The sequence below is a fragment of the Propithecus coquereli genome, unplaced genomic scaffold (genome assembly GCF_000956105.1).
Source record: "Propithecus coquereli isolate 6110/MARCELLA unplaced genomic scaffold, Pcoq_1.0 Scaffold526, whole genome shotgun sequence".
Lineage (NCBI taxonomy): Eukaryota > Metazoa > Chordata > Mammalia > Primates > Indriidae > Propithecus > Propithecus coquereli.
The window spans coordinates 737,503-753,561 of NW_012151130.1; the positions used below are offsets into that span (position 1 = coordinate 737,503).

The 16,059-nt window shown below is 37.0% G+C and overlaps 1 protein-coding gene across 1 annotated transcript in view; it reads right to left on the bottom strand.

The window, feature by feature from the left end:
• HELZ (helicase with zinc finger) overlaps positions 1-16,059 on the bottom strand; it is a 185,126-nt gene that overhangs the window by 59,744 nt on the left and 109,323 nt on the right. Inside the window, exons 14-15 of the mRNA XM_012656897.1 lie at positions 14,110-14,289; positions 13,487-13,588 (exon numbers count right to left, since the gene is read on the bottom strand). Coding sequence (XP_012512351.1) covers positions 13,487-13,588; positions 14,110-14,289 — 282 coding nt within the window. The remainder of the gene's footprint in view (positions 1-13,486; positions 13,589-14,109; positions 14,290-16,059) is intronic.

Genomic DNA, 16,059 nt, shown 5'->3' on the forward strand with positions numbered 1-16,059 from the left:
AGAGGCTTACAGCCAGGATTCAAGCCTGTGTTCTTACCCTCTCTAAGCCTCATTTCGTATTTCCCAAATGGATATAATTAAACCCCTCAAGGATCTGGGGAAATCAAATGAGACAACATACATACAGTATGTAGCACAATGCCTGGCACCAATAAAAAGGTCTCTACCTCCCTTTACCCATAGCAAAGTTGAAACTAAAACCAGCATTTTTAAACACTGAGTTAATAATATTCAACGTACACTGTACAAATGCAAAAAGGTAACATCGTGGCATAAATACAAGCAATCAAAACAATTAAGTAAAAAGATCTGCTGCTTACTCTATCCAAAAGTATACATTGTGAGAAGTATTTTATTTCATAAACTGGGCTGAGTGTGGTGGCTCAGTCCTGCAATCCTAGCACTCTGGAAGGCTGAGGAGGCGGGAGGATCACTTGAGGTCAGGAGTTTGAGACCAGCCTCTTACGTACCTTTTCAGAAAGGTTGAAAACACTAAAAAGTGTGTTTATAAAAGGATGTGCACCACCAAAAGGAGGTACAATACCAAGAAAGAGGAAGACCTAAGACCCAGGAAATGGGATCTAACACAGGAGGGAAGAAAAATAAATTCCCAAAATGATGGTAAAGAGAAGTGTTAGCATAACAAAGAACAACCAGTTCAGAAAGGAGAAGAAACTTAAATCCAGGAGGGAAGTCTCAAGAAGAAAAAAAAATGGTACTGATAAATTAATGAGCTTTGACAATGTAGAAACCTGTCTTGAAAGGTATTTACAGAGTTACTTATGGCATAAAGATCTGGTCAGATGTTCAAAGGAAATGAAAAGAAAAAATAAGCATTATTAATGCTAGAACAAAAACAAAAAAGTACATGAAAGGAAATATGTATATCATTTATTAGGAGCAAATGATTTACAGAATCACAATAAAAACACTAAAAATGAAGCTACATAATAGAAAGTCAACATATATCCAAAACCAAATTAAGATATAGCAGTTTATGTGTGTGTGTGAGAGATTTTTTTCTGTTTCTGTTTTTTGGAGACAGTCTTGCTCTGTTGCCGCAGCTAGAATGCAGTGGCTTCATCATAGCTCACTGCAACATAAAACTCCTCAAACTTCTGGGCTCAAACGATCCTCTGTCTTAGCCTCCCAAGTAGCTGGGACTATAGGCATACGCCACCATGTCTGGCTATTTTTCCTATTTTTTGTAGAGACAAGATGGGGTCTCACTCTTACTCAGGCTGGTCTCAAACTCCTGGCCTCAAGTGATCCTCCCACCTCCTCAGCCTTCCAGAGTGCTAGGATTACAGGAGTGAGCCACCACATCCGGCCCAGTTTATTTATTTATTTTTATTTACATAATATATATGTTTTACATATATTTCATACATATAATTTAGAAAAATGTTAGTAAACATCAGGAGAAACTGCTAAGAGAGTCAAAAGTGTTTGCCCTTGGGAATCATGTTTGGTGGGCAGTAGCTGGGTAAGAAAAAACAAATTTTTTGCTATCAACTTTAAAATACAATGTGACGACCTTTTATAATACTGCATATATGTGAAAGTACAAATCTAAAACAAAAGCTATCTAATTATTTGAATCATTATGAAGGAAAAAAAAATGCCAATATTTGAATTTAACATTTTACTTATTGATGGCATTTTTTAAATTAAAGTTCTCTAGTTTCTCCTACTTAAAAAGAACCTTCATTTAACTCATTTTCTTCCACCCACTGCCCAATCTCTCCCCTCACTTCGCAGCCAAACTTCTCAGAAGTATTACCCATATTGCCCTCTCCATTTACTAACCCCCTTCTCGCTCCTGATTATTCAACGTGGCTTGCCCTCCATCCAATCAAGGGACGTAACTTCCACATCACTAAATCACGTGGACAAAAGTTGGTCCATCTGGCTATATGACTCGTAGGCAGCAACAGTTCTGTTGTTGTTCCCTCCCTGAAACACTCTCTTCGCTCAGCTTCCATGCCTCAGTCTTCCTCTGTGGCCCTCCTAACTCTATCCTTCACCTGCAGTTCTCTCCATTTCCTCCACAGCTCTCTCCTCTCCCTGACAATCTGACAATCTGACCCATGCTCATTGCTTCCATCACCACCAATACTCTGGTGACACACGTTTTCTCCCTCCAGGCACGACCTCACCTCTGAGCTTCAGGATACATGTCTCCTCAAGGCTGTTTCCAAGACAGCTCAAACGTAAGATACACAAAAACTAATCTCATGATCTTCTCAAATCTGTTCTAAGCCTCCGTGAAACACTTAAAACAAGTTATTTTTTATTCTTTTTTAAGCAAAACAAAAAACTTCTTTTAATAAATGTCTTAATGTAAACTGTAGTTGAGGAAAGTAAAGAAATGTATTTTTACAACCTAAGTCTCCATCAACAGATGAATGGACAAAGAAAATACAGTATATACACATGATGGAATATTATTCAGCCATAAAAAAGAATGAAATCCTGTCACTTACAACATGGGTGGAACTGAAGGACATTATGTTAAGTGGAATAAGCCAAGCACAGAAAGACAAATATTGTATGATCTTACTCACAGATGGGAGCTAAAAAACAACTGAACTCACGGAGATAGAGAGTACAATGACAGTTAACAGAGGCTGGGAAGGGTAGAGGAGTGGGAGGAGGCAGAAAGGATAGGCACAATAGGGTAGCTATAGTTGACAATAATTTATTGTAGATTTCAAAATAGCTAATGGAACTGGAATGTTCCTAACACAAAGCAGTGATAAATGCTTGAGGTGATGGATACCCCAATTACCCTGATTTGATCATTACACATTATATGTTTGTGTCAAAACATCACATGTGCCCTACAAATATGTATAACTATTATGTATCCATAATAATGTTTTTAAGTTTTTTAAATAAAAGAAATGTATTTTTAAAAATTACTATGATAAGAAGGACTGTAAACTTGGTAAAAGTAACCAATACCACTTTTAAAAGATACAAAAGTTTTAAAGGACATGTTTTCGATTTTGATAATGTCTAATCAGCTCGGCAAAGCAGAATTTACTTTTAAATATATAAAAAATCTGGCTGGGTGTGGTAGCATGGGCCTGTAGTTACAGCTACTGGTGAGGCTGAGGCAGGAGGATCACTTGAGCCCAGGAGTTTGAGGTTGCAGTGAGCTATGATGACGCCACTGAACTCCAGCCAGGGTGACAGAGCAAGACTCTGTCTCAAAAAACAAAAAGAAAGAAAGAAAACAAAAATCTCATTTTGCAAGTCATGTGCTATGACTCCATTCATATTAACTATAGTACATGTATTTAAGCATATAAATGACTAGAACTTAAACTCCAAAACGCCAGTAGTGTTTATCTCTGGCTGTTGAGATTATAGGTAATTTTTATTTTCTTCTTTGTGTTTTTCTATATTTTCTTCAATGACCATTCATTATAATAAAATTTTAAAAATAGCTTTTCAAATACTTATCAACTAACTCCAAGCAACTGCTTCTTCCTCAAGAAAAAAAAGAAAGAAATTGAAGTTCTAAAAGTCACTGCTGACTTCTTCACGATTACCTTGGAAAGCTACCTCAAGCTGAAGCTAGTAAGAATACAAAGCTTGATAACTGGATCTATTTTTCTTTTTTTTGAGACAGGGTCTTACTCTGTTGCCTGGGCTAGAGTGCCAAGGCGTCAGGCTAGCTCACAGCAACCTCAAACTCCTGGGCTCAAGCGATCCTCCTGCCTCGCCTCCCGAGTAGCTGGGACTACAGGCATGCGCCACCATGCCCGGCTAATTTTTTATATATATATATATTTTTAGTTGTCCAGATCATTTCTTTCTATTTTTTAGTAGAGACGGGGTCTCACTCTTGCTCAGGCTGGTCTTGAACTCCTGACCTTGAGCAATCCACCCACCTCAGCCTCCCAGAGTGCTAGGATTACAGGCGTGAGCCACCGCGCCCGGCCTGGACCTATTTTCTTAAGAGTGTAATATTCTAGTGCTGACTTCAAAATGATTTAGGAGATAGGATCGAGATGGCCAACTACACACAGGTAGTGTGTGCCTCCTCCACGGAGAAGAACCAGAATAGTAAGCAGAGTCTCACATTTGGAATAGATTGTCTAGGAGAGAACACTAGGATTCACCTGGGAAGCACCAAAAGTGGGTAGGGAGAGGGTTCAGGGGCAACTTGCCCAGCCAGGGACTGACAAAGAGCCAGGAAAAGCTCCTGTACACGGGGAAATAATAAGAGAGAAGTCCCCAGGGCTTCATGCTCCAAAACAAGTTTTTACAATCTTGCCTCCAAGAGAACCTCCTGACCCATGCAGGTCTCAGGTCTAACATAGGGAGCTGCTGGGAGATTGCACAGAGACATTCCTCCAGAAAGGGAACCCACATGGAATCCCCACAGGCAACTGAGCCTAGAGCAGCTTGAGCTGGGTGCCACTGTGAGAGCCTGGATACTGGGGAACTGCAGGCATGCTGCAGCCACTACACAGGACCGAGGAGGGACAGATGAGCCCAGGTGCTCCCACATACTCATGGGAAGGTCCCCATCACCCTGGTGTGTGCTGCTGCTGTTGAGACTTCACACATCAGCAGACAGCATTTTCCACAGTCTTGCATGCACACTGCCTGTCTGGGTGCAGCAACAGCCTCTCTCGCCCCAGGCCCAAAGTACCGTTCTGAGAATTTAACACCGGATTGCACAGTATCCTCAAGCTGAGTTTGGGCTGACACACCTGCAGCCTCCACCCAGTTGAAAAGGGACAGGGAAACTAGGTTTTCTGACACACATCTAGAATACTCACCATCCTGCAACAGATTCCGTGAGACCGAGTTTCAAGCGAACTGCACTCCTCACTTTCCTGCCAACATGGCCTGCCTGGGAAAGACCGCATCTTCTCTGGTCACAGGCCCAAGGCACCATTTTGGGAGTTTAAAGTTGAGCTGCACCCCGCCCATGAGCTGAGTTTGCACAAGGCAGCTGTAGCCCTACCCAACTGAGGAAGGATGGGGAGCACAAGCTGTCCTACCAACACCTAGCACAGTTCCCACCCATCCGCTATGGGTGCGATGAGACTAAGATGTAAGCCAATCTCACTCCCCACAGTTTCTTGCCCATCCTGATTGCCTGAAAGGGGCCCTCACACTCTTTGATTGCAAGCCCACAGTCAAGCCATTCTGAAAGTTTAAATGCTAGGCTGTGCCCCACCCTCAGGCCAAGTTCAAGGTGACCTGGCTGTAGCCACCACCCAGCCAGGAAGGGACAGAGAAAACAAAGCTCTTGTCAGCACACTTAGGACAACACCTACCATCCTATTGAGGGCAGCCATAGGACTGAGGACTGGCCCGCCCAATCCACTGCAGCTACCAGGATCACCAACATGAACCTCTTGAGTCCTAATAGGTGACTCCACTACGGCTACTGCCACCTCCCACATCACACCATCTCCTCAGGGGCCTAAGAACCTGCCCACATACCCAGCCCTCTGCTCCAACTACTAGCTTCTAAGCAAGCCACCTGAAGGCCCAAGAATTAGCCACCCAAGACACACTAATACCGGTGCCAGAATAAGCTGTTTCTGGGGCCTAAAATCAGGCATACTCAGCCCACTGCTGCCACCACTGGGGCACAAAGACCGGCTCAGCTGGTGTTCAAAATCCCCGGCAACCTTCATCACAGCCTCAACTAATAACTGTACCCTAAGCCACCAATGAAATCACAGATACCATTGATACTATATACTGCCTAAGAAGTCATACAAAGATCACACTACCCTCAGGCACCCAAAATCAAAGCCAAAATGTCCTACTCTACCAACAACACATATACATCTTCGGGAAAAATTCTTCCTTTCTAAAGCAATTTCAAAAAATTGGATCAAGCAACTGCTATATCTGATGCACAGATGTCAACAGAAGAACACAGGAAACAAGAAAAAAACAAGGAAATATGACACCACCAGAGGACAACAACAATGTCTACCAATGGATCTCAATCAAAAAGAATTCCTCGCAATGCCAGATAAAGAATTCCAAATACATATTCCTAAAGAAGCTCAATGAAATGCAAGAAAAATCTGAAAACCAATACAAAGAAATAAGAAAATCAATTCAGGATATGAATGAGAAATTTACCAAGGAGATAGATATCAGAAAAAAAAATACAGAAATTCTAGAGCTGAAAAGTTCATTGAATGAAATATAAAATACATTTGAACACTTCAAGAATAAATTAGACCAAGCAGAAGAAAGAATTTCAGAACTTGAAGACAGGTCTTTTGAAATAATCTAGTCAGACAAAACTAAGGAAAAATGAATGAGCAAAGCCTTTGAGATGTCTGGGACTACATAAAGCAAACAAACTTACAAATTATCAGTATTCCCAAAAGGGAAAACAGATCAAAAAGTTTAGAAAACCTATTTAAGGAAATAATTGATGAAAACTCCCCAGGACTAGTAAGAGAGTAAGACATTCAGATACAGGAAGCCCAAAGATCCCCAGGCAAATATTTCACAAAAAGGACTTCATCATGGCATAGTATAATCAGAAGAACTAAAGTTGAAGTGAAAGAAAGAATTTTAAAATTAGCAATAGAAAAATGTCTCATCATCTATAAAGTAAATCCCATTAGACTAATAGCGGACTTCTCAGCAGAAACCATACAGGACAGAAGAGAATGGGATGGTATTTTCAAAGTGCTGAAAGAAAGAAAAAAAAAAAAAACTGGCCGCCAAGAATTTTATATCCTCCCAGAATAAGCTTTATCAATGACGGAGAAATAAAGTCTTCCCCAGACAAGCAAACCACAGAGAGGACTTGTCACTATGAGATCAGCCCTACAGGAAATGCTCAATGATGTCTTAAACATGGAAATGAAAGATCGATATTCACCATCACGAAAACACACAAAAACATAAAACTCAAAGGTCTAATAAACAAACCACACAAAGGAAAAAGAGAAAGGAATTAAATGGCAATATAACTGAAGTTCAGCAAACCACAAAGACAAAAAGACAGAGAAAAAAATGTATAAAACAACTAGAAAACAATTAACAATATGACAAAAACAAGGCCTCACATATCAATTTTAATCTTGAATGTAAATGAATTAAATGCTTCACTTAAAAGATACAGATTGGCAGAATGGATTAAAAAAGCATGATCCAACCATATGCTATTTACAAAAAACTCACCTTACCCATAAAGACACATATAGACTGAAAATAAAGGAGTGGAAAAAGATATTCCATGGAAACAGAAACCAAAAGGAATCAGGAGTAGCTATACTTATATCAGACAAAACAGACTTTAAATCAAAAACTATAAACGAAGACAAAGAAGGTCATTATATAAAGGGATCAATTCAACAAGAGGATATAAAAATCACAAATATATATGCACCCAACATTGGAACACCCAGATCACAAAATAAATATTACTAGATCTAAAGAAAGAGATAGACAGCAACACAATAATAGTGGGAAACTTCAATGCCCACTCACAGCACTAGACAGATCATTGAGACAGGAAATCAACAACAAAACACTGGACTTAAATTGGACTTTAGACCAAATGGACTTAATAGATATTCACAGAACACTCCACCTAACAACTATAGAATATATATCCTTTTCATTAGCACAGGGGCCATTCTCCAAGATAGACTACACGTTAGGCCACAAAACAAGTCTTAACAAAATCAAAATCATATCAAGTATCTTCTCAGACCACGGGGCAATAAAGCTAGAAATCAATACAAAGAGGAACTTCAGAAACTATACAAATACACGAAAATTAAATAACATGCACCTGGACAATCAGAGAGAGACCCTATCTCAAAAAGAAAGAGAAGAAAAGAAAGAAGATAAGAACAAAAAAACAGAAATGTCACAAATTAACCTAATATTACACCTCGAGGAACTAGGAAATTAAGAACCAAACCTAAAGTGAGCAAAAGAAAAGAAATAACAAAGATCAGAGCAGAACTAAATGAAATAGAGACAAAAAAAAAAATACATAGGATCAATGAAACGAAAAGTTATTTCTTTGAAAAGGTAAACAAAATTAATAAACCACTAGCAAGACTAACCAAGAAGAGAGAAGATCCAAATAGACAGAATCAGAAATGAAAAAGGAGCTATTACAACTGATATCACAGAAATATTAAAGATCATCAGAGACTACTATTAACAACCATACCCTCACAAACTAGAAAACCTAGAGGAAATGGATGCATTCTCAAAAACATACAACCTCCTGAGATTGAACCAGGAAGAAATATTAACAGAACTCCAGAATAGACTAATAATGAGTAGCGAGATTAAATCAGTAATAAAAACATCTCTCAACAAAAAGCAGACCAGGCACAGATAGATTCACAGTCAAATTCTATCAGACATACAAAGAACTGGTGCCAATCCTACTGAAACTCTTCCAAAAGATCAAGAAGGAAGGAATTCTCCCTAAATCATCCTAGGAAGCCAGTATCACCCTGATACCAAAGCCAGAAAAGGATGCAACAAAAAAAGAAAACTACAGACCAACATCTCTGATGAACATAGATGCAAAAATCCTCAATAAAATATTAGCAAACTGAATCCTACTGCATATCAAGAGGGCAATTCAGGCCAGGCGTGGTGGCTCATGCCTGTAATCCTAGCACTCGGGGAGGCCGAGGCGGGAGTATTGTTTGAGCTCAGGAGTTCAAGACCAGCCTGAGCAAGAGCAAGACCCCGTCTCTACTATAAATAGAAAGAAATTAGCCAAACAACTAAAAATAGAAAAAATTAGCCAGGCATGGTTGTGCATGCCTGTAGTCCCAGCTACTTGGGAGGCTGAAGCAGGAGGATTGCTCGAGCCCAGGAGTTTGAGGTTGCTGTGAGCTAGGCTGATGCCACGGCACTCTAGCCCAGGCAACAGAGTGAGACTCTGTCTCAAAAAAAAAAAGAGGGCAATTCACCACAATCAAGTTGGTTTTATCCCATGGATGCAAGGATGGTTCAACGTACTCAAGTCAATTAATGTGATTCACCACAAAAACAAAATTAAAAACAAAAACCATAAGATCATCTCAAAAGATGCAGAAAAAGCATTTGATAACATCCAATATCCCTTCATGATAAAAACCTTAAAAAAAAATTCAGCATAGAAGAAATATAGCTAAAAATAATAAAAGCCATATATATGACAAATATGAAAATTTGCCTATCAAAATACCAACATCATTTTTCACAGAATTAGAAACAACAACTCTAAAATTCATATGGACCCAAAAAAGAGCTCGAATAGCCAAAGCAATCCTAAGCAAAAAAGAACAAAACTGGAGGCATCACATTACCTGACTTCGAAAAATACAGCAAGTCTATAGCAACCAAAACAGCATGGTACTGGCATAAAAGTAGACCCATAGATCAGTGGAACAGAATAGAGAACCCAGAATTAAAATCGTATAGCTACGACCAATTGATCTTTGAGAAAGCAAATAAAAACACACATTGGGGAAAGGACACATTATTCAATAAATGGTGCTGGGAAAATCGGAGAGTCATATGCAGAAAAAATGAAACTGGATCCTTATCTCTCATCATATATGAAAATTAACTCAAGATGGATTAAAGACTTAAATGGAAGATCAAAAAACCATAAAAATCCTAGAAGAAAACCTAGGAAAAACTCATCCAGACACTGGCCTAGGCAAAGAAATTATGACTAAGACCCCAAAAGCAAATGCAACAAAAATAAAAATAGACAAATGGGACTTAATTAAACCAAAAAGCTTCCGCACAGCAAAAGAAATAAACAAAAGAGTTAATAGACAACCTACAGAATGGGAGAAATCATTTGTGAACTATGCATCTGACAAACCTATAATACCTAGAATTTACAAGCAACACAACCAACTCGGTAACAAAAAAAACAAACAATCCCCCTAAAAACTGGGCAAATGACATGAACAGGCATTTTTCAAAAGAAAATATACAAATGGACAGCAAACATATGAAAAAATGCTCAACATCACTAATCATCAGAGAAATGCAAATTAAAACCACATTGCGATACCATCTTAATCCAATTAGAATGGCTGTTACTAAAAAGTCAAAAACAATGGATGTTAGCTTGGATGTGGTAAAAAAGGAATACTTATATACACTGTTGATGGGAATGTAAATTAGTACAACCTCTATGGAGATTCCTCAAAGAACTAAAAGATCTGCCATTCAATCCTATAATCCCACTACTGAGCCATCTACCCAAAGGAAAAGAAACCATTATATCAAAAAGATACCTACACTCATTCATATATTTATCATAGCACAACTCACAATTGCAAAGATATGGAATCAACCTAAGTGCCCATCAACCATTGAGTGGATTAAGAAAATGTGGTGTATATATACCATGGAGACAGTTTACAAATGTCTTCTGCAGCAACTTGGATAGAAATGGAAGCCATTATCCTAAGTGAAGTAACTCAGGAATAGAAAAATAACTGCTGCTGCTTCTCACTTGTAAGTGGAAGGTAAACTATGGCCACATAAGGACACACAGAGTGGTATAATTGACATTGGAGATTCTAAAGTGGGGAGGTTGGGAGGGAGTAAGGGATCAAAAATTACCTATCGGGTACAATGTACACTATAAGGGCAACAGGTACAAAAGCCCAGACTTCACCACTACACAATATATACATATACCATACTTCAACTTGTACTCCCTAATTCTATTAAAATGAAAAAAAAAGACTTACATATATTCTCTGTACTATCATTTTGTGCAACATTTAAGTTAGACACTGTCTACAAAATTATTTAAAGCATATCTAACATTTTCAAAATCAGAGAATTGACAGTGACAAAAGACACCTTTAAGTTCATAGTATAAGTAACATCAATTAAGTAATTTACAGATTTTCTAGAAACAAACCAATCCACATATCCTACATGAATTATAATGATTCTTAAAATAAGAGATAGTCTGATAATATATAATTTTAATTCACTAAAATTTTATTCATATATTGACATCATATGCAATAAATAACTCCCCCGAAATATTATTTAAGATACTATGAATCAGAAAGACTTGATACCAGAAAATAATTTGTTTTTGTGAAGATCAAAAACAACAAATACCTTCAATTTGCCCAGTAAGTACTAACTACACACCTTCTCTATAGATGACCTCTATCTACTAAGTCATAACTTTGCCAGAACCTGATACTGATCTTCAGAACCATATACAAAAAGAAACTGTGTTTTCCCCTCTATTCTACTTTAAAATCTTCTAATTCTAATGAAGTAAAAAGTGAAACCACATATGATCTAAAATGGTTTCCAAAATCTCCATCCCCAAATATGTTAAGCTCAGCTCAACACCTGTCACTTATTAGACTTTATAAATTTAATCGTAAGTATATATATACATTTAAACATATTACCTATTTAATGTTTATGACTATTTTCACATTATAGCATTTTTCCAGGGCCTGGTCTACACTATCCAGTGAAGATGGCAAACTCTTCATTAGACTTACTCCCTAGAAATGCCCATCTTCATGGTCATGTGCAAACACTTAGTGCCCTCTGGTGTTCTTTCCCCTGCATCCTGGAACAATTCAGATAAAGCTAGTCTTCCCAGAGTACTCTGTCATTCTAATTTTCTCTATTTCATCTCCCATACTGCTCACGTTTGTTGACCATTAAGAATTATAAATTAATCTTGAGTTAGATGGTGCTAATAAATCCTAACAATTCAATGTATTAAAACATGTAGGAAATACCTTAGCAAGTTAACACCTTTCCCAAAGAGAAAATTATAGTGAAAATGTAGGACCTCATAAAGGAAATATTAATATTCGGGGAAGTCAGGTTTTTTCTTAGTTTATTTCATTTACTAAATAACATGAAACTTGTATTTGAATATATTTAAATATTTTTCCATCTTGGACTGAACCACCCTTGAGACTTACAGAGAGGTGAGATTTTCTGCTAGAGGGCAAGTTTCTGTATTTGGGCCACTACAACTATACACATAACCTATTGGAACATAACTCCTTATTTTAAATATTTAGATGTACTACATGCAAGAAATAATTTTACATGGAAAACGCTAAGTACAACCTAGCCAAATGATGGATTTTAAAGTTCATCGACTAGTTCTGCAGCCCCAAATGCCAAATGACCTATGCTAAGTCGACCAAGAATTGAGGGGGCTTACTTCATTGTTTCCAAGCCGAGTACACGACGATAATTGAGACTGTCATGTTTCACAGTAAAACACACACACAATACTAATAAAAGCAAACAAAACCTACAGCTTATCTCCGTTAAAGAGCACTGACAGCAAAAACGCTAGCTGCTGAACTTTCACTATGCGCTGAAAAAGATTAGAATCTGAAGCAAACTAGTTAATGATGAATTTATCCTCTAATAAATACCATATTTTTATTTACAGTGATTGTGTACATGTGATATTTTCTTATTAACTACAACTGGATTCTACTCAAAATAATTACTTCTGCTTTGTCTTCCAGAGTAAAAACAAAATATGGCATAAAAACCTGTATTAACAGGCCACACCACTTTTTTTCCTCTTTTGTTCTTTTTTAATGCAATTCTAAAATCATTCAAATGGCTTTGGTTATGGTTATTGAAGAATTAAATAGCATAATTTCATTTTTCCATGCCTGGGCTCAAGTAGGAACAAAAAGTGAGTTATGATTCAAAAGTGTAGTTAAAAATTAAATTATAAACAATAATTGTATTCGAACAACCTAGGGCATGACATATTAGTTTGTAAAACGGCAAAACTAAACATTAATTCATATAACAATGAGAGCAAATGGTATAATAAACCATTTAATGATTCTTTATTGTTTTCTGAAGAAAAGGATTTTTATTCCCCCACAATCCTGCATTTAAGTACACTTCATGTCCACATATACTCAGAGCAGCTTTCTCTATGAACCTAAAATTTCCTGTGACACTTTGTCTCTTAAATGGTAGCAAAAAGTTGTTAAATACCAGTCAATTACACTTTGATGCAGAAATTATTTCAATATTTCATGTTTCTCTAATGCGTTATGATCACAGACAAAATTTTATTTCCATAAAGAACTGTCAGTGCATGACTATTCTGCCATGCAAAATGTGCTAGAATTTAAATTAAATTGTGATTTAATCATATTTATTTTCTTTCATCATGCTAGCTTTTAGAGGTACATATCAAAATCTACTCAGGTTGAAACAACATTTTTATACACAAAACTTAAAAAAGGATGTCTTTCTTTTTACTTAATGTTTAAGAAATGAACAGTCAAAGATTTTTACATTTTTCCTTAATTTAAATGGTTTCTTCAAAAGATAACCTCCAAATTGCCAAATGCCAATACCAATATTTTGGTATTTCCAGAGTTACTAAAATCTTTATAGACACCTTTTCTTAAGAATAATAAAGTATGATACAGATACATAATAAGCCTTAAAAAAATACCTGAGAGGTCTTGCCTGGGGATTGCCTGCTTCTACATATGGATGTAAATAATCCTTTATGTAGAGATCAGCAGCACTATTAGAATGGGTGCAAATGAGAATCCTGCTGAAATAAATGGTGCAAATAAAAAGAATGATAAAACACAAAACTATTCAAGCAGTATAATACCAAAAAAAAAAGCAGTGGCCATCTTAATATTATACATTTCCCTCAGCCTACTCAGTAATTCCTAACATTATTCAATGATGCCTTTAGGAAATTATATTACTCTTTAAGCTAAAAAGGAAGTTCTCCAAAATTATTTTTAAATCTATCATATAAAATACATATTTTTTAAACCCAACTCCTTTGGCTCTAACAGATATCATAATTATTTAGCAGACTTGAAGTTTTCGTGGCTAGTTAAAAACTATCATTGTCTACATTGCCAATTTTCAAAAACACTATGCTTTAAGAAAATTCAAATTTTAGTGTTTGGGGGTTTGGGTTTTTCCTTTTTTTCTATCATTTTTAATGTTTACGAGCTGGATGAAAATTGTCCTGCTGGCCCTCATTTTGTATTTAAACAAGAACAGAGGGAGGTCCCTACTAGTGAAACATGAGCACACATCCTACCCTCTCACCTAGTCTCCTGCTGCTGCAGAATATGTTTGACGGCCTGAGCTAGTGTGAATGTTTTGCCTGTTCCATAGGGTCCGATGATAAGCACAGGCGGCAGCTGTATTGAAAGTGGAGTGGTTATGGCCAGAACAGCCTCTTTCTGCTTCGCATTTAGTCGAGGATCCAATTGTTCATCCCATTGCCTATGGAAAATAAAAATTTAAGTTATTTTAAACACATGCACATTATTAATGAACAGAAAACACACAAGTATCCTGAACTTCACCAAATCATTCAAACTACTGAAATAACATAGCATCTATAAAAGCTAAAATGCCTTCTGAAACTGCTTTTTAGACAATTACCCAACAGAGTCAGCGTAGGGTGTTTTACCATGTAAATCAAAACTAACTTTATCTTGTCCTATTCCAAGTACAAAAAGATTTTGGTAACCAATCTAAAGAAAGCACACACTTCTAATCTAGTTGCTGCCAAGTCTATAAGTAGTAATGGCAATGTTTCAAAAATGTAATTTCACTGTTACATAAAAGCATCAGAAAACTTTATTCAGATAATAATGCAGTAGTGATTTCTTTGCATAGCAAATAAAATGCAAAAGGGAAACGAACTGAATTTCGAAATCTAATCTATTGAAAGTTCTCTTAGTAAGGTTTAAAACAAGAGGAAAAGAGAAAAACCTGTATGTTCCTGGTTAAGAGGTATTAAATTTTTACAGATCTTAATTTAGAAAATAGGTTTTTTTAAAAGGTATCAAAGCCAAATAAAAGGAAATGTTTTCTAATATTTTCACACACACATGCACACACACACACACACAGATACACATATATCACACTTTCGAGAATACAGAACACCTGTCACACTAGCACAGATGGCTGCTGTAATGAGATCTATCTTATTCATGTCCCTTCTATGACTTGGCTAAGTTTCCAAGATTTAAGTGGACAGCAGATGCTGAAACAGATCAAACCAAGTAGAGAGTCAACAGCGTTCTTTTTCACAACTACAGTTAAAATACTAAATATCACAACTATGGTAAAGACAATAGGGATGTGAACCAAAATAGGAAGGATGTGTAAAGAAATTCTTAGAAAACTTGCAATCAAAGTGCCTACAAATTAATCCTGAAATAGGACAAGGTTTAGACAGGAAAATTCCCTCTCTGTGAAGCTAACTCTACTTAAATCACAAGCAAGTTATTTATGGAAAATCTTAACACTTTCGGCTTTTAAAAAATTTTAACTGATGTTATTTATGACAGATAATCTCAAACCAACAAAATTCTCTTTAAAAAATATAAAACCTTAGAAAACAAACTTTGACCATATAAACATGCCATTACTTATTTTTCTGGAATTTAAAATTTTTAAGTTAAAAATTAAAAAAGAACTCTGAGCAATGGCACTAGATTTCCTGCAAGCTATTAACTAATCTCCAGCATTTTACCTCAAAGAGTCCCTCGACATTAACCAGCTAATTTACTCATAATTCTGCTAGTATCTACCAATGTTCCATCTTCTATAAATGAGAAAAGTGCTTTAGGTGATCTCTAAGTCCAGACCTAAGGTATGTGGCAGACACTGCGGAATGGCTGCCCCGAACCATTCGCAGCGCCCTTCCCCTCTGCCTCCCTCTGCTATGGAGCCTAGTCAAGTACAACGCTCCATTCCCAGCCACCTTTGCTAGAGACCCAACACTGGTCAATTAGATGCAGGCCAAAGTCCCTGGGAAGGGCCTCTACACCTACTAAAACAAAAACAAAGCTGCACTTGTTACAGTTTTTTTAAAACTAGAGAAAGCCCTTCTTACTCCTTCAGCAGACCAGAAAAAGTTTGTGGTAAAAAAAACTACAGCAGTCATCTTATAACCATGAGGCAACAGCATCAAGAAGAAAACCAACATGCTCTACAAGGCAGAGAGGAGAGGGAGACACTGGTCCTTGATGGCACTGC